The sequence below is a fragment of the Pristiophorus japonicus genome, chromosome 17 (genome assembly GCF_044704955.1).
Source record: "Pristiophorus japonicus isolate sPriJap1 chromosome 17, sPriJap1.hap1, whole genome shotgun sequence".
Lineage (NCBI taxonomy): Eukaryota > Metazoa > Chordata > Chondrichthyes > Pristiophoridae > Pristiophorus > Pristiophorus japonicus.
Genome location: NC_091993.1, coordinates 119,785,241 through 119,805,624, shown reverse-complemented (window position 1 = coordinate 119,805,624; position 20,384 = coordinate 119,785,241). Strand labels below are relative to the sequence as shown.

Genomic DNA, 20,384 nt, shown 5'->3' with positions numbered 1-20,384 from the left:
AATGTTCCCTCTAAGCTGCTCGGGTGCACGGCCGCATAGTAATCTGCAAAGTACCGCACAGGCTGCTCACCAACTCTTCCATTTGAAATACCGCGCATGCGCATTTAAAGGGACCGCACATTGAAATAAACAGGTCGAGCACAACAAAGACCATTTAGAGGGAACATTGCTCTGAAGGTATAAAATCAGCCAGGGGTCTGCACTGACTGCTTTCAGATACCACCTGCTGGACAATGCACATGCGTGAATGTTAGATCAGGACAGCATCAGGGTCAGTAGTGACGCTTTGCATGTTGAATTGCCTGCCGACATTCGCCGCTCATACATAGAATGAAGAATGGCCAATGAGGCATGTCACCAGAGAGAGTTACTGCTGTCTATGCAAGCAAGAGACAACATCTTCAGGAGAGGAATGAAGGAAATTGTTTTTTTTAAAAGATATATATTGGTGTAATAATGCATTTAAATTGGCCGGAGTGAATTGCCAAACAGGCTATCATAATAGTTCCCTGATATGATTTTCTGATGCTTGACAGATTACACCGCCAAGGGGTGTCTAACTAATTTGTGTTTCTGGGTTTTCCTTGCTTAATAACTTGGATATTCCATAAATTGAGAATTGTGTGTATCTTTATTAACAGCAACTTGCATTTATATAGTGCCTTAAATATACCAAGGTGCCTCACAGCAGTGTCATTAAACAAAATTTATCACCGAGCCATATAAGGAGATATTAGAATTGGTGACCTAAAGCTTGGTCAAAGAGCTGAGCATCTTAAAGGAGGAGAGATAGGTGGCGATTTAACAGGTAGAATTGGATGAAGCACATCGCTAAGTGTGTTGATTTTAATGTGCTGTTGGCTAGTTAAATTGTTCTGTTAACAATGTAACCTGTTTTTACGGGCTTCAAAATGTAAGCTAAACTTTGAGTGCCTACACTGTATGTTGAGAAAAATTTGGAATAGTGTGATGATAGATGGATTGAGGCTTTGAGGTAAAGGGAATCTGCGAATAAGGCTGAATAAAGGCTTCTGCAACAATGATCTTTTCAGCTGGATTTACCTTTTCATTTTCTATTATATTTTTATGCATTAAAACGGTAGCCACTTAAACAAAAGTAGCACAGTTCAGTCAGTAGTGGATCCTGTTCATAATTGATACACGATGGGTGTACCCTGTAGCTTCCTATTTGTAATAGAATCATTGTTATAATTTGCTGGACTTGAGGAGTTTTCAGGACTTTCAGCAATTTCTAATCTGCAAGCAATCTATTGCATCTTGATAATTTGCCGTTACAATTATGGATTGTGTTTCCATTCTTTTCAGATTCAGCTGGTTCAACCAAGTCAGCTGCAGCTTCAAAGTGGGCAGGCTGTTCAGGTCCAGAACCAACAAGGTCAGGCACAACAAATTATTATTCAACAGCCTCAGGCAGCTGTGACAGCAGGACAAACACAGGTAAGTTTCCTCAACACGTTAAAAGGGAATTGGATATATACTTAAAAAGGAAACATTTACAAGGCTATGGAGAAAGAGCAGAGGAGTGGGACCAATTGGTAGCTCTTTCATATAGCCAGCACAGGCACAGTGGGCCGAATGGTCTTCTAAGCTGTATAATTCAATGAACACTTAACAGGACAATCAACACCGCGCATCTGATGCTATCGGGTGGGGGGAGTGAATCGAAACATAAAAAAATAGGTGCAGGAGTAGGCCATTCGGCCCTTCGAGCCTGCACCGCCATTCAGTAAGATCATGACTGATCATTCCTTCATTCCTGCTTTCTCTCCATACCTCTTGATCCCCATAACCATAAGAGCCATATCTAACTCCCTCTTGAATATATCCAGTGAACTAGCATCAACAACTCTCTGCGGCAGGGAATTCCACAGGTTAACAACTCTCTTGAGTGAAGAAGTTTCTCCTCACCTCAGTCCTAAATGGCCTACCCCTTATCCTAAGACTATGTCCCCTGGTTCTGGACTTCCCCAACATCGGGAACATTCTTCCCGCATCTAACCTGTCCAGTCCCTTCAGAATCTTATATGTTTCTATGAGATCCCCTCTCATCCTTCTAAACTCCAGTGAATAAAGGCCCAGTTGATCCAGTCTCTCCTCATATGACAGCCCAGACATCCCTGGAATCAGTCTGCACTCACTGCACTCCTTCAATAGCAAGAACGTCCTTCCTCAGACTAGGAGACCAAAACTGAACACAATATTCCAGCTGAGGCCTCACTAAGGCCCTGTACAACTGCAGTAAGACCTCCCTACTTCTATATTCAAATCCCCTAGCTGTGACGGCCAACATACCATTTGCCTTCTCTACCGCCTGCTGTACCTTCGTGCCCACTTTCAGTGACTGATGAACCATGACACCCAGGTCTCGTTGCACCTCCCCTTTTCCTAGTCTGCCGCCATTCAGATAATATTCTGCCTTCGTGTTTTTGCCCCCCAAATGGATAACCTCACATTTATCCACCTTATACTGCATCTGCTATGCATTTGACCACTCACCTAACCTGTCCAAGTCACCCTGCAGCCTCTTAGCGCCCTCCTCACAGCTCACACCGCCACCCAGTTTAGTGTCATCTGCAAACTTGAAGATATTACACTCAATTCCTTCATCCAAATCGTTAATGTATATTGTAAAGAGCTGTGGTCCCAGCACTGAGCCCTGCGGCACTCCACTAGTCACTGCCTGCCATTCTGAAAAGGACCCGTTTATCCCGACTCTCTGTCTGCCAACCAGTTCCCTATCCACGCCAGTATATTACCCCCAATACCATCTGCTTTGATTTTGCACAACAATCGCTTGTGCGGGACTTTGTCAAAAGCCTTCTGAAAGTCCAAATACACCACATCCACTGGTTCTCCCTTGTCCACTCTGCTAGTTACATCCTCAAAAAATTCCAGAAGATTCGTCAAGCATGAGTTCCCTTTTATAAATCCATGCTGACTTGATCCGATCCTGTCACCGCTTTCCAAATGTGCTGCTACTTCGTCCTTCATGATCGATTCCAACATTTTCCCCACTACTGATGTCAAGCTAACCGGTCTATAATTACCCATTTTCTCTCTCCCTCCTTTTTTAAAAAGTGGTGTTACATTAGCTACCCTCCAGTCCATAGAAACTGATCCAGAGTCGATAGACTGTTGTAAAATTATCACCAATGCATCCACTATTTCTAGGGTCACTTCCTTGAGCACTCTGGGATGCAGACTATCAGGCCCCGGGGATTTATCGGCCTTCAATCCCATCAATTTCCCTAACACAATTTCCCGCCTAATAAGGATATCCTTCAGTTCCTCCTCCTCACTACACTCACTGTCCCCTTGTACCTTGTATCTTCCTTCATGAAGACAGAACCGAAGTATTGGTTCAGTTGGTCTGCCATTTCTTTGTTCCCCATTATAATTTCACATGAATCCGACTGCAAGGGACCTACGTTTGTCTTTACTAATCTTTTACTCTTCACATATTTATAGAAGCTTTTGCAGTCAGTTTTTATATTCCCTGCAAGCTTCCTCTCGTACTCTATTTTCCCCCTCTTAATTAGTCCTCCTCTGTTGAATTCTAAATTTCTCCCAGTCCTCAGGTTTGTTGCTTTTTCTAGCCAATTTATATGCCTCTTCCTTGGCTTTAACACTATCCTTAATTTCCTTTGTTAGCCATGGTTGACCCACCTTCCCAGTTTTATTTTTACTCCAGAAAACGATCCATAATTGAGGTAGTTATGCATGAACTGTGGAAATAATAGGTTTGATGAACCAAATTATTTTCTCATTCCAAGCTTTTTTGTGTTCGATCTGTAGACGGGCACAGGACTGCCAACTTTTTCCCAGTCCAGGACCCAGCAGTGGTAATTTTAAAGGCTGTGCACATTTGTAAAACTGGTCTGCTCATGCATGCCTTTTCAAAAATCGCAGCAAAGTTGACTTGTCCTGTTCAAGAAAGTCTTTAATTTACATAGTACCTTTCACAAACTCAGGATGGCACAAAGCGCTTTACAGCCAATTAAGTAATTTTTGAAGTGTAGTCACTATTATAATGTAGGACCCGCGGCAGCCAATTTTACGCACAGCAAGTTCCCGCAAACTAAATTGTAATAATGACCAGATAATCTGTTTTAGTGATGCTGGTTGAGAGATAAATATAGGCCAGGATACCAGGGAGAGCTACCCAGATCCATGGGATTTTTTTAATGTCCACCTGAAGTTTATCGTCGCACCTGACAGTGCAGCACTCCCTCAGTACTGCACTGTAGTGTCAGGCTAGATTTTGTGCTTAAGTGGGAGTGGGACTTGAACCACAACCTTCTGACTCAGAGGCGAATCTCCCCATGTGGGCAACTGCAGACACTAACCCAGAACCAACCATGCCGTGGTTCGTTAATTCCTGCTAGTTTGGGGCAGACAAGATGTTAACAGAACCCACAACCTTCTGACCCCTAGGCAAGGTGCTACCAACTGAGCCACGGATGAAACCAGATGAGTGATAGAAACATAGAAAATAGGTGCATGAGTAGGCCATTCGGCCCTTCTAGCCTGCACCGCCATTCAATGAGTTCATGGCTGAACATGCAACTTTAGTACCCCATTCCTGCTTTCTCACCATACCCCTTGATCCCCTTAGTAGTAATGACTACATCTAACTCCTTTTTGAATATATTTAGTGAATTGGCCTCAACAACTTTCTGTGGTAGAGAATTCCACAGGTTCACCACTCTCTGGGTGAAGAAGTTCCTCCTCATCTTGGTCCTAAATGGCTTACCCCTTATCCTTAGACTGTGACCCCTGGTTCTGGACTTCCCCAACATTGGGAACATTCTTCCTGCATCTAACTTGTCTAAACCCATCAGAATTTTAAACGTTTCTATGAGGTCCCCTCTCATTCTTCTGAACTCCAGTGAATACAAGCCCAGTTGATCCAGTCTTTCTTGATAGGTCAGTCCCGCCATCCCGGGAATCAGTCTGGTGAACCTTCGCTGCACTCCCTCAATAGCAAGAATATCCTTCCTCAGGTTAGGAGACCAAAACTGTACACAATACTCCAGGTCTGGCCTCACCAATGCCCTGTACAACTGTAGCAACACCTCCCTGCCCCTGTACTCTAATCCCCTCGCTATGAAGGCCAACATGCCATTTGCTTTCTTAACCGCCTGCTGTACTTGCATGCCAACCTTCAATGACTGATGTACCATGACACCCAAGTCTCGTTGCACCTCCCCTTTTCCTAATCTGTCACCATTCAGATAATAGTCTGTCTCTGTTTTTACCACCAAAGTGGATAACCTCACATTTATTCACATTATACTTCATCTGCCATGCATTTGCTCACTCACCTAACCTATCCAAGTCGCTCTGCAGCCTCATAGCATCCTCCTCGCAGCTCACACTGCCACCCAACTTAGTGTCATCCGCAAATTTGGAGATACTACATTTAATCCTCTCGTCTAAATCATTAATGTACAGTGTAAACAGCTGGGGCCCCAGCACAGAGCCTTGCGGTATCCCACTAGTCACCGCCTGCCATTCTGAAAAGTACCCATTTACTCCTACTCTTTGCTTCCTGTCTGACAACCAGTTCTCAATCCATGTCAGCACACTACCCCCAATCCCATGTGCTTTAACTTTGCACATTAATCTCTTGTGTGGGACCTTGTCGAAAGCCTTCTGAAAGTCCAAATACACCACATCAACTGGTTCTCCCTTGTCCACTCTACTGGAAACATCCTCAAAAAATTCTAGAAGATTTGCCAAGCATGATTTCCCTTTCGCAAATCCATGCTGACTTGGACCTATCATGTCACCTCTTTCCAAATGCACTGCTATGACATCCTTAATAATTGATTCCATCATCTTACCCACTACCGATGTCAGGCTGACCGGTCTATCATTCCCTGTTTTCTCTCTCCCTCCTTTTTTAAAAAGTGGGGTTACATTGGCTACCCTCCACTCGATAGGAACTGATCCAGAGTCAATGGAATGTTGGAAAATGACTGTCAATGCATCCGCTATTTCCAAGGCCAGCTCCTTAAGTACTCTGGGATGCAGTCCATCAGGCCCTGGAGATTTATCGGCCTTCAATCCCATTAGTTTCCTCAACACAATTTCCCGACTAATAAGGATTTCCCTCAGTTCCTCCTCCTTACTAGACCCTCCGACCCCTTTTATATGCGGAAGTTTGTTTGTGTCCTCCTCAGTGAATACCGAACCAAAGTACTTGTTCAATTGGTCCGCCATTTCTTTGTTCCCCGTTATCACTTCCCCTGATTCTGACTGCAGGGGACCTACGTTTGTCTTTACTAACCGTTTTCTCTTTACATATCTATAGAAACTTTTGCAATCCGTCTTAATGTTCCCTGCAAGCTTCTTCTCATACTCCATTTTCCCTGCCCTAATCAAACCCTTTGTCCTCCTCTGCTGAGTTCTAAATTTCTCCCAGTCTCCGGGTTCACTGCTATTTCTGGCCAATTTGTATGCCACTTCCTAGGCTTTAATACTATCCCTGATTTCCCTTGATAGCCATGGTTGAGCCACATTCTCTTTTTTATTTTTACGACAGACAGGAATGTACAATTGTTGTAGTTCATCCATGCGGTCTCTAAATGTCTGCCATTGCCCATCCACAGTCAATCCCTTAAGTATCATTCGGCAATCAATCTTAGCCAATTCACGCCTCATACCTTCAAAGTTACCCTTCTTTAAGTTCTGGACCATGGTCTCTGAATTAACTGTTTCATTCTCCATCCTAATGCAGAATTCCACCATATTATGGTCACTCTTCCCAAAGGGGCCTTGCACAACGTGATTGCTAATTAATCCTCTCTCATTACACAACACCCAGTCTAAGATGGCCTCCCCCCTGGTTGGTTCCTCGACATATTGGTCTAGAAAACCATCCCTTATGCACTCCAGGAAATCCTCCTCCACCATATTGCTTCCAGTTTGGTTAGCCCAATCTATGTGCATATTAAAGTCACCCATTATAACTGCTGCACCCTTATTGCATGCACCTCTAATTTCCTGTTTGATGCCCTCCCTAACATCACTACTACTATTTGGAGGTCTGTACACCACGCCCACTAACGTTTTTTGCCCTTTTTTGTTCTGCAGCTCTACCCATATAGATTCCACATCATCCAAGCTAATGTCCATTCTAACGATTGCATTAATCTCCTCTTTAACCAGCAATGCTACCCCACCTCCTTTTCCTTTTATTCTATCCTTCCTGAATGTTGAATACCCCTGGATGTTGAGTTCCCAGCCCTGATCATCCTGGAGCCACGTCTCTGTAATCCCAATCAGATCATATCTGTTAACATCTATTTGCACAGTTAATTCATCCACCTTATTACAGATACTCCTTGCATTAAGACACAAAGCCTTCAGGCTTGTTTTTTTAACACCCTTTGTCCTTTTAGAATTTTGCTGTACAGTGGCCCTTTTTGTTTTTTGTCTTGGGTTTCTCTGCCCTCCACTTTTCCTCATCTCCTTTCTGTCTTTTGCTTTTGTTTCCTTTTTGTTTCCCTCTGTCTCCCTACATTGGTTCCCATCCCCCTGCCATATTAGTTTAACTCCTCCCCAACAGCACTAGCAAACACTCACCCCAAGACATTGGTTCCGGTCCTGCCCAGGTGCAGACCGTCCAGTTTGTACTGGCCCCATCTCCCCCAGAACCGGTTCCAATGCCCCAGGAATTTGAATCCCTCCCTGATGCACCACTGCTCAAGTCACGTATTCATCTGCGCTACCCTGCGATTCCTACTCTGACTAGCACGTGGCACTGGTAGCAATCCCGAGATTACTACTTTTGAGGTCCTAGAAGTCCTTCAGTCCTGCAATATTAAAGCCACTTAAATCTCGTGAATGTTAACCCTATATGAAAATGATTACCTAGAAGTAACACAAAAATTTTTTTTTTTTGTGATTTCTTATTGCTTTCCATATAATTAAATCCCTATACCTCATAAAAAGTATCATTCCTGCTATGACAGAAGGCAAGCCTCTGTCAATACCACACCAACCGACTTGAGGGGTATGTGTGAGTAGACATTGACCACTTGCCTTTCCATTTTTGCTTTCTCTTTTACATTACACCTAGAATTACAAATGCAAAGTCTGGATCTATATTGTGCTGCAATATTTCCATATAATAATGAATCATACAGATTTTTATCTAATCTAAAATCGTTGCTGGTACTTGTTGAAATCAATCATCTTGACTGTACTAACAACACATCCATTATGTTTTGACAATCGTGTTAGCGAGTTTTCAGCATGCATCTCTAATGCTGAAACGTACTTCAGTCCTGCAATATTAAAGCCACTTAAATCTCGTGAATGTTAACCCTATATGAAAAAGATAAATACTTAAACCACTTCAGCTCACCCAGCCTTTTGTTTTTTTTAATGTGTTGTCTCTCTTTGGTTTCTATTATTTTAATTTTGTTTTCAAACTTTATCCTTATTTATAATTTACTTTTTTTTTTAAAGGGACTTAAGAATGTTAGTTACCTCTTTATCTGAACCTTCCACAGTCTATTTCAAAGGTGGGAGTTGGCCTTTTTGGCTGAAAGGCTCCAGCTTGACTCAGTTGGTATCAATCTCACCTCTGACTCAGTTTGTGGGTTCAGGCCCCAGGACTTGGACACATAATATCGGCTGACACTTAGTGCAATTTTGAAGAAGTGCTGCATTGTCTTTCAAATGAAATTGTAAATCAAAGACCCCTACTGTTCAGTTGGATGTTAAGAATGCCATGATACTATTCGAAGAAAAGCAGGGAGTTTTCCTGGTGTTGGGGCCAACACTCCTCCCTCAACCGGCACCTCTAATAATATCATTCCCCCCACTTATTCCTGAGACCTTGATATGTACAAAATGGCTGCCACATTTGTCTGCATAAAAATAACCATTACATTTCAATTTGTCTCTGAAAGATTTTGGTCTGTTTCTGAGAAATGTCATAATATAAATAAGTTTTGGCTCCAAAGTCCCCTTATTCAACTGGTTAAGGCTTGAAACTCGCAATCCCGTTAATGATGACACTAAGTCGATTCTTGATGCGTTTTTCAAGCATCAAATGTTTCAAGTTTGTTTTTTCAACTCATGCAGATAACATAAGAACATAAGAAATAGGAGCAGGAGTAGGCCATTGGGTCCCTCAAGCCTGCTCCGCCATTTGATAACATCATGGCTGATCTGATCTTGGGCTCAGCTCCACTTCCCTGCCCACTCCCCATAACCCTTCACTCCCTTATCGTTCAAAAATCTGTCTACAGCTTAAATATATTCAATGACCCAGCCTCCACAGCTCTCTGGAGTAGAGAATTCCACAGATTTACGACCCTCTGAGAGAAGAAATTTCTCCTCATCTCAATTCTAAATGGGTGACCCCTTATTCTTAAACTATGCCCTCTAGTTCTAGTTTTCCCCCACGAGTGGAAGCATCATCTCTGCATCTACCTTGTTGAGCCCCTTCAGTATCTTACATGTTTCAATAAAATCACTTCTCATTCTTCTAAACTCCAGTGAGTATAGACCCAACCTGGCCAACCTTTCTTCATAAGTCAACCCCTTCATCTCAGGAATCAACCTAGTGAACCATCTCTGAATTGCCTCCAATGCAAGTATATTCCTCCTCAAATAAGGAGACCAAAACTGTACGCAGTACTCTAGGCGTGGTCTCACCAATACCTTGTATAGTTGTAGCAGGACTTCTCTGCATTTATATTCCATCCCCCTTGCAATAAAGGCCAAAATTCCATTTGCCTTCCTGATTACTTGCTGTACCTGCGTACTAACTTTTTGTGTTTCATGCGCTAGGACCCCAGGTCCCTCTCCACTGCAACATTTTGTAATCTCTCCATTTAAATAATTTTATTTTTTATTTTTCCTGCCAAAGTGGATAACCTCGCACTTTCCCACATTATACTCCATCTGCCAAATATTTGCCCACTCACTTAGCCTGTCTATATCCCTTTGCAGATTCTTTGTGTCCTCCTCACAACTTGCTTTCCCACCCATCTTTGTATCATCAGCAAACTTGGCTACATTACACTCAGTCCCTTCATCCAAGACATTAATATAGATTGTAAATAGTTGAGGCCCCATCACCGATCCCTGTGGCACCCCACGCGTTATCGTTTACCAACTGGAAAATTTATCCCGACTCTCTGTTTTCTGTTAGTTAGCCAATCTCTATCCATGCTAATATATTACCCCGACCCTGTGAACTCTTATCTTGCGACATAATCTTTTATGTGGCACCTTATCGAATGCCTTCTGGAAATCCAAATACATCACATCCACTGGTTCCCCTTAGCCACCCTGCTCGTTACATCCTCAAAGAACTCCAGCAAATTTGTCAAACATGATTTCATGATTTCCCTTTCATAAAACCATGCTGACTCTGCTTGACTGTACTATGCTTTTCCAAATGTCCTGCTACTGCTTCCTTAATAATGGACTCTGGCCTTTTCCCAACGATAGATGTGAGGCTAACTGGTCTATAGTTTCCTGCTTTTTGTCTCCCTCCTTTTTTGAATAGGGGCGTTACATTTGCGGTAGGAGAAGGGTTACTGTCCCACTAGAAGTTGCTAGTCAGAATTTGAAAATTGTTTGCTGCCCCAATCCATTTGGATCAGATGAATGAATGTCACCAACTTGTGGTCAAGATGGATGACTTGCTCAGCTGAAATAAGACAACCAATGACTCTTGATGTTGAATGACACTTATTACTAGTCATTCCCAACAATCCTGGAGACAATTCTGCTATATCCGTAACCTGCTCTTGTGGTTAAAGGGAGGAATTCTTTATGGTAAGTGGATTGCAAAGCCAGAGAATAGCTGAAAAACAATATGTTGGGTTATAAATGTGAATATTTACCTAATGCCTTCATTGAGGCTGAGCCAGAATAAATTCTATGAACTTAGTTCCCAGCTTTGACCTACTGTCAGTGACTGTCCAACACAGTGACACATATATCCAGCCTACCTGTTAAAAAAGATCCAACGGTCATCAGCATCACTACAACAGGCATCTACAAAATTACAACTAAAAATCAAAACTGTTCACTAGAATAGATCCTTTGGGCTGTATATAATCTTCTGTGTATGGCTCTATTGTATATACTAAACCATGTTTTCTGTACACTACCAGCAATGTACAAATATCTAACAGTGTTTAACTCAACAATGGCAAAAAAAATGAATTGTTTTCATAATTGAATAGGGTCAACAGCAAATAGTGCAAGGACAGCAGGTGGCACAGACTGCAGAGGGGCAGACAATTGTGTACCAACCAGTGAATGCAGACGGCACCATACTCCAGCAAGGTAACCAGCAAGTTTGTTGGAATTAATTTTTTGATGGTGGTGGGACAGCAGTGACTCAGATCAGCTGACCTCCCCTCCCTCACCTCTTTCCTACTTGTCACTACAGAATTTCTGGTGGGCCACAGGGCCACATTCCTTTGAATACTTCATCATTGAATGATGTGCAATTTTTTCTCCTATAAATGTATTATGAGCTGTTATGTGAATCTTCACATCACCTCATCCCATCAGATAGGGTGAGCATCAATAATTATGCACTTGCACCACATACTGGCAAAAAGCTGATTTGGCTCGTGCATGCCTGCCCCTAGTGTCATTTGCTTGGTACGTGCTTTGAAAACTGAATACATTACTTCACCGCCCAAAACGGACCTCTATCGCCCATTTTGACCAAAAAGTGCAAATTAGGCCAGAAACGTCGCCGGAAAATTAAGCTCCCAAGTTTCGGCTCACATCGGCAAACTGATCGCTGAGGTGATCACCTGTACATCGCCAGGCTAATCGCTCGCCGAGAACATCGCTGGATAATAGTTGCTTTTCCCGGGACTTACTCATTGAAATGGGCACTACAGAAGCCATTTTGAATTTCGGAGGAAGGGAGGTGGCAGCAAAAAAACTGCAGCTGAGATATTTGTTAGTTATTTAAGGCTATTTTACAGCTAGATCGACTCAGATTTATACTTATATTTCATTGTACAATTGTAGCTCAGTACATTAGGCATTTTTTAACTGAAAAGTGCATTTATAACAAGTGAAACAAATTATTGCTAGTGATGGGGCCTATGCTTTCTGTGCCATTACTTGTAACTGCTCACGCTGGTTTCTGAAAGGATCAATGGAAGAGGTGGCACAGTATTGCAGAGACAGAGGAGGCGAGCATACAGCCAACGAAGGTACTTGGAATAGCAATCTTACCTCAACTTGTCTGAAAACACGTGCCTTAGGAGGCTGCACTTCCGGAAGGAGTCACCGATGAGATTTGCGAGCTCGTTAAGGAGGATTTGCAGCCTTCCGGCACCATCAGAATCGCACTGTCTGTTGAGGTAAAGGTTTCTGCAGCGCTAGCCTTCTACGCATCGGAATCCTTTCAGGCTTCAGCTGGCGACATCTGTCATATCTCTCAGCCCTTTACGCTCGCAGAATGAACTTTATAAGCTTCCCTATGACCAGGGAAGCACAGAATAGGAGGGCTTTGGGTTTCTCCAGAATAGCAAACTTCCCCAAAGTGCAGGGAGCAATAGACTGCATGCACATCGCCCTGAAAGCGCCTTTACAGAACGCGGAGGTGTTTCATAACAGAAAGGGATTCCACTCCCTAAATGTGTAGCTTGTTGTTGACCACAGCCAACTCATTCTGACAGTTAATGCTACATTTCCTGGCAGCATCCACGATGTGCACATCTTACGTGAGAGTGCTAGCCCTGACTTGTTTGTCAATCAGCCAGAAGGTCACGGTTGGAAACATATTCGGCCCTTCTAGCCTGCACCGCCATTCAATGAGTTCATGGCTGAACATGCAACTTCAGTACCCCATTCCTGCTTTCTCACCATACCCCTTGATCCCCTTAGTAGTAAAGACTACATCTAACTCCTTTTTGAATATATTTAGTGAATTGGCCTCAACAACTTTCTGTGGTAGAGAATTCCACAGGTTCACCACTCTCTGGGTGAAGAAGTTCCTCCTCATCTCGGTCCTAAATGGCTTACCCCTTATCCTTAGACTGTGACCCCTGGTTCTGGACTTCCCCAACATTGGGAACATTCGTCCTGCATCTAACCTGTCTAAACCCATCAGAATTTTAAATGTTTCTATGAGGTCCCCTCTCATTCTTCTGAACTCCAGTGAATACAAGCCCAGTTGATCCAGTCTTTCTTGATAGGTCAGTCCCGCCATCCCGGGAATCAGTCTGGTGAACCTTCGCTGCACTCCCTCAATAACAAGAATGTCCTTCCTCAGGTTAGGAGACCAAAACTGTACACAATACTCCAGGTGTGGCCTCACCAATGCCCTGTACAACTGTAGTAACACCTCCCTGCCCCTGTACTCAAATCTCCTCGCTATGAAGGCCAACATGCTATTTGCTTTCTTAACCGCCTGCTGCACCTGCATGCCAACCTTCAATGACTGATGTACCATGACACCCAGGTCTCGTTGCACCTCCCCTTTTCCTAATCTGTCACCATTCAGATAATAGTCTGTCTCTCTGTTTTTACCACCAAAGTGGACAACCTCACATTTATCCACATTATACTTCATCTGCCATGCATTTGCCCACTCACCTAACCTATCCAAGTCGCTCTGCAGCCTCATAGCATCCTCCTCGCAGCTCACACTGCCACCCAACTTAGTGTCATCCGCAAATTTGGAGATACTACATTTAATCCCCTCATCTAAATCATTAATGTACAGTGTAAACAGCTGGGGCCCCAGCACAGAACCTTGCGGTACCCCACTAGTCACTGCCTGCCATTCTGAAAAGTACCCATTTACTCCTACTCTTTGCTTCCTGTCTGACAACCAGTTCTCAATCCATGTCAGCACACTACCCCCAATCCCATGTGCTTTAACTTTGCACATTAATCTCTTGTGTGGGACCTTGTCGAAAGCCTTCTGAAAGTCCAAATATACCACATCAACTGGTTCTCCCTTGTCCACTCTACTGGAAACATCCTCAAAAAATTCCAGAAGATTTGTCAAGCATGATTTCCCTTTCACAAATCCATGCTGACTTCGTCCTATTATGTCACCTCTTTCCAAATGCGCTGCTATGACATCCTTAATAATTGATTCCATCATCTTACCCACTACCGATGTCAGGCTGACCGGTCTATCATTCCCTGTTTTCTCTCTCCCTCCTTTTTTAAAAAGTGGGGTTACATTGGCTACCCTCCACTCGATAGGTACTGATCCAGAGTCAATGGAATGTTGGAAAATGACTGTCAATGCATCCGCTATTTCCAAGGCCACCTCCTTAAGTACTCTGGGATGCTGTCCATCAGGCCCTGGGGATTTATCGGCCTTCAATCCCATTAATTTCCCCAACACAATTTCCCGACTAATAAGGATTTCCCTCAGTTCCTCCTCCTTACTAGACCCTCTGACCCCTCTTGTACCCGGAAGGTTGTTAATGTCCTCCTTAGTGAATACCGAACCAAAGTACTTGTTTAATTGGTCCGCCATTGGATGCTGGGAGATAAAGGATATGGCCTTGCCGGTTGGCTGATGACCCCACTACATAATCCCATCGCTGAAACAGAGAAACGTTACAACAAAAGCCATATTGCGACACGGAACATCGTCGAGAAAACAATTGGGGTCCTAAAGCAGCGCTTCAGATGCCTGGACCATTCTGGTGGCAGCCTACAGTACCACCCTGACTAGGTCGCTAAGTTTATTGTAGTGTGTTGCATGCTACATAACCTAGCAATAAGGAGAGGACAGCAAATGCCTAATGGGGCTGTCGGTCCACCTCCAGAAGGCGGGGAGACGGAAGAGCCAGCCGGCGAGGAGGAGGAGGAGCAGGAGAAAGAGGAGCCTGGCAATGTAGCCATGTTCCTACCGTCCCCGTCCCCCCCACCAAGAAGAACAGTACCCCGTGGGAGTTACGCGGCCGCAAAGCTGTTGCATCAACTGCTGATAAAGGAACGCTTTGCATGAACTTACATTGGGGATCGTCACATTTACATTTAGATTAACAATTAAGTTTATACAAAAGTTGCAGTTGCGTTGAGTTACGTTTTAGCCTTGCCTGCACTGGCCTTTGTAGTGCAGCATTTGCATTAATACTTAACTTAAGTAATGTTATTACAAGAGAATAAAGATGTTAAATTATTCAAAATGCCTAAGTTAACTAACCTTATCAGAGAATGCACAACAATTGTTAAAATCATTAACAAAATTTATTGCAAACAGAATTCTTTTCAAACACCTTCCTCCCCACCCTCCCAACTATGAACGAACATTTTAAACAATTTAACATACAATGAACAATGATCTCTCCTCTCTGTCTCTGATTTCCTCCTCTCTCTCTCTCTCTGCCCCTCCCTGTGCCTTCTGCCCATGTGTGGATGACCCCTGACCTCCCACACATGAACAGAAGCCCGTTGCTAGGGAAGCTTTTGCCTTCCACATCGCTGGCCGTTCGGTGGGCAAACGTCACATCGCTGACATTTCGGATCGCCCATTTCACATCGCTGGCCTATCGACGAATGGAAAATCGCTCAAAAATAAATGGGCGATGTTCTAGCGATCAGTAAGACTGAGACATCTTACATCGCTGGAACATCGCACAAAAAAGTGGAAAGCCCATGGGATGCCCAGTACACAAGAGAAGCCAATTTTTTGTGATAAAACCATGATGCTATTTGGAGTTGGTGTTCACTTGTCTGCTATCCAGTGGAGTACACCATGATATGTGTGCAAAATGCATACCAGTGTCAACCTTTAGATAGGGTTGCCATTTTTCCCCAAGTCCAAAACTGCAGAGAGCCGGGTATGAATGGGATCGTGGCTTGAGATGTAATGTCTTCTTTGCTGATGGTGATAATTATTGGTGACCATAATAATATTGCAAAGCAAAATAGATAAAGTGGATTTTTTTTTAAAAAACAGACTTTGACTGTCTGTTCAAGAAAGGCTGGTTATATATTTCAGGTTAAAGGATTATTTGTAAAGGGGTAATAAAATTAAAAAATAAAAGGGTTAAAATTTGATACTCGCTGCTCTTTCAAGGGGCATCTTCAAAAGTAACAATTTACTGAGGCAAGCTGTTAACAGCAAGAAGTAAAACAACAATAAATGTATAAAATTGCACATTTAGCAAAACAATTACAGAGACTTATAGTAAGTCCGTTTTTGGAATTAATAATTAAGTTGTTGCTAGACTTGATTTCCATAGCCCTTCACACTTTACACTCCAGTTTGTATTGAGCAGAAAACGTCCTCAATTGCATGCCTTATTTTTCAAATCATGTCTGTTCAGTAAACCAAATCTACAGAGGGTGTTCAATCTCACCACACTCAAATGGGATGGAAGAGGTTTGCTATTACCAGGGGTGGAAAACACAGGATGCTATGGATCTTGTAAAATGTAATTTCCTGAAATAACCCTAGCAATGGCGCTGCATACCATACCGATGCAAGAACTATCTTCATCCAAAACGATGCGGGATTCCTTCATCGCCAATACGGATGATCCAGTTTGCTGCAGCGGATCAATGTTGGTTGGAGAGAAGAGCTTCTCTCGCATGATGCAGCTCTACCTCAACTGGGCCACAGATTTTCCTCTTCCTGCATACATACATAATAACATAAGGAGTAGGAGTAGGCCATTTGGCCCCTCGAGCCTGCTCCGCCATTCAATAAGATCGTGGCTGATCTGATCTTGGCCTCAACTCCACTTCCCTGCCCGCTCCCCATAAACTTTGACTCCCTTATCGTTCAAAACTCTTGTCTATCTCCACCTTAAATATATTCAATGACACAGCCTCATCAGCTCTCTGGCATAGAGAATTCCAAAGTTTCACGACCCTCTGAGAGAAGAAATTCCTCCTCATTTCCATTTTAAATGGGCAACCCCTTATTCTTAAACTATGCCCCCCTAGTTCTAGATTCCCCCACGAGGGAAACATTCTCTCTGCATCTACCCTGTTAAGCCCCCTCATAATCTTATACTTTTCAATAAGATCACCTCTCATTCTTCTAAACTCCAATGAGTAAGGCCCAACCTGCTCAACCTTTCTTCATAAGACAGCCTCTTCATTTCAGGAATCAACCTTGTGAACCTGCTCTGAACTGCCTCCAAAGCAAGTATATCCCTTGTTAAATAAGGAGACCAAACTGTACGCAGTACTCCATGGGATATTTTGGGTGGAGCGAATACCGGGAATTTGGTCGAGGAGGAATGAATGCTCAAATGGAGCTCCTCTGATATTCTTATATTTACTGTGCCCAGTCAATCCAATAGCCCCAGGCGTAGGAACAAACATTTTTGCAACAATGAGTGCACTAATGAGCCAGTATTTGTTTGCATGAGGGCATCTTGTTATTAACACCTAGCAGAGTCTACTTGTTTTGCATGTTTCTAAATCACATATTGGAAACATTTGTCAAAATAATAAGGCCACCCTTACAGCTGTGGGCGACATAATCCAAGATCTCTGCAGTACTGCCACTGTGAAATGTTGTGTCGAAGCTGGGCATTTCTCTACATTGTGGAGGAGAGGAGAATTGGAAGGACAAACTACCCCGTGCTGTGGCACAGCTCTTGGCAGCTGGCTGCAGAGTAATACAGCTGGTGAGAAAAATGAATAAAGATTGAAAGTGAGAGGTGGGGCGGTAGTGGGCGGGGGGAAGAGAAACTCAGCCTTGTGGCTGCATTTACAGCCAGCACTGCAAGGAATTTGTGCACTGTTAACTACCGGGAGCCACAGCATTTTACTGTTCCTCTAATTTTCATTTGGAGAAGATTCCACATTTAAATTGACATTTTAAAAGTTTAAGCAAATGATGACGTGGTAAGCATTGACATTTATTGCAGCATATTTAAATGAAAGTTATATGCATTATTCAGAGATGCCATTTTTGGCAATAGCTAAATGTGTCTGAATAAGAGCTACTGTGCTAGCTAATGCAGTCATGAATCAAGCCTTCTGGAGCAAGTCAGTACTCCTTTTCTAATATATATTTGCATATAAACATTTAGATTAGAAAGCAAAAGTCACTCCATAACAAATAGGGCTATTAATTTTCACTTAGTAAACTCCAGAGATAAATATAATGTGTTTATTTTACCTTGCTTTAAATTTCATCAAAAATCTATCTCATTTTTCTGTTCCTTCCCCCAGCCTTTTTTGGGGTCATACCATGACACTATTCTTCAGTCAATAAGGCAAAGCAACCTTTTTACAAGTACTGTTCTGAGCCAAATGGAGGGCATGTAAGCAGCCTAAGCTAACATACCCTCCAATTTGTATTCTCTTTTGCTTTCCTTTCTCTGGGAAAGAAAATTCGGTGCTTCCATCCTGTAGCATGCCTGAGGTTAGGAGCTCATGGCATGGATCATAAAATGAATCCCTAAAAGAGCACCAAACTCGCACTATGGCATAGATGTCTCCAAACTCTGCATTAGCACAAAACAGACGTGGAACCTCGGCTCTGAGGTAGTACACTGTTCACAACAGGATTAAAGCATATTAGCTACATATTTGAAAATGGATTATTTTCATTTGCACTGATCTGTGCTTTGCAATTATATTTAGACCAATTTTGTTTTAAAAAAGTTTAATTTACATTGTGCAAGGTTACTTTAGTTTGCTTTAAACTTATATGACTTCTGTGCAAGGTTTGAAAGATTGTGTATTGTTTTCTTGAAAAGTGAAGGGATTAATCTTGTTCCTTTCATTTTTCCTTTTTCCCCTCTGTTCTCTCTTGTTATATCTCTCTCTCTCTCGATCCTTTTCTCTGATTTTACTCTGCCCTCTTTTTGCTTGTCTCCTTTTTGTCTTGTCTTTCTCCTCTTTGTGTTATGTGCTAAAGTTGCAGTCCCTGTTACAGGCATGATCACCATTCCAGCTGCCAGTCTTGCTGGGGCCCAAATTGTCCAGACGGGAACCAACACAAATGCCACAAATAGCAGCCAGGGCACTGTAACGGTAACACTACCAGTCACTGGAAGTATGGTCAATGCAGGCGGTATGGTGATGGTAAGTCTAGTTTGGAGCAATATTGTGAATAGAGCACAGCTTAAACATTTACAGAATGCTTATTACTCAAATCATAACCAGGTCTGTTTGAGTTAACAAAAAGAAGATTCTACCCTTGAGGCGAATGAATTTTCACTCATTGGTCATCTGTCAGAATTACATGTGGTGATAAAGATGGGCTATGTTGTAATATGGTAGGACATAGGTTCTTGTCCGTGGTTCTCTGCTATGATCCAGCAGTTAGTCAACCTGACTAGGAGGTGTGTACTGAGCAAAGAAAAAGTGATACCTCAGGCATGCTATCCTGTGCTGATTTTCATGCTTTCCTGTAAAGCAGCCGAATTGTGTGTTATAAGCACAGGCTTTGAGGCAGTTTGCCTGCCCAACCACCCCTCGTATTTCTTTTGCTAATTTTGAGTAATGTAGAGTTAAAAATGTACATAGCCATAAAATTATTAATGTAGACTTCTCCGAATATTTCTCGTTACATTTTTGTGATTAAGTTCCTCATTTCCTAATCCCTCCCCATTGTTCCTGGGCCCTAGTCATGAAGATGAACAATCTGCTCACAAGCTACTGCTAGTCACACTCTTGAACAAGCTATTTAAGGTGCGTTGGTGATCCCATTGAACCAAGCCAATGGCAGAGAGTCTCCCCAGTGGCACAGCTGGGCTGAGGTTTTGGCTCGTTGGCACAGATCTGCATTTTACCATTCCATGACACTCTACTAAAAAGCCTCTTGCCATAGCTTTGAATTTGGTGAGGAAATGGCACTGCATTACTTGCAGGGTTAAGAGGAACATCTCTTGTTTGTGTCACCAAGACTGTGATGAACAGCAAGTTTGAGGCTTGCTGCTTCTCCTAGGATTTACTAGCTTACTAAACCATGGAAGAAGTACAATATATATGTTGCAAAATTATCATCTATACAGGAGAGCAAGCTACCTTTTTCTTTGCACTCTTTCCATCGGCTCTTTTTTATGACAACCCTTGCAGATGGTACCAGGGGCTAGCACAGTTCCAGCTATGCAGAGAATCCCCTTGCCAGGTGCAGAGCTGCTGGAAGAAGAACCATTATATGTAAACGCCAAGCAGTATCACCGGATCTTAAAAAGGAGACAAGCAAGAGCCAAGTTAGAGGCAGAAGGCCGAATTCCAAAAGAAAGGAGGGTAAGTAATGGGGTAACAGAGAGGGTTGATGAGGGTAATGCGGTTGATGTGGTGTACATGGACTTCCAAAAAGCATTTGATAAAATGCCACATAATAGGCTTGCCAGCAAAGTTGAGGCCCGTGGAATAAAAGGGACAGTGGGGTTAAGTGACGGGAAACAGAGTGT

At 42.9% G+C, this 20,384-nt stretch overlaps 1 protein-coding gene across 4 annotated transcripts in view; it reads left to right on the top strand.

Annotated features, from left to right (window-relative positions):
* LOC139228067 (nuclear transcription factor Y subunit alpha-like) overlaps window positions 1–20,384 on the top strand; it is a 62,001-nt gene that overhangs the window by 27,920 nt on the left and 13,697 nt on the right. For 3 of the 4 annotated variants that reach the window (XM_070859230.1, XM_070859228.1, XM_070859229.1), the window contains exons 4-7: window positions 1,327–1,458; window positions 11,241–11,343; window positions 18,881–19,047; window positions 20,044–20,217. In XM_070859230.1, coding sequence (XP_070715331.1) covers window positions 1,327–1,458; window positions 11,241–11,343; window positions 18,881–19,047; window positions 20,044–20,217 — 576 coding nt within the window. The remainder of the gene's footprint in view (window positions 1–1,326; window positions 1,459–11,240; window positions 11,344–18,880; window positions 19,048–20,043; window positions 20,218–20,384) is intronic. The other variant, XM_070859231.1, reaches the window with a different exon arrangement.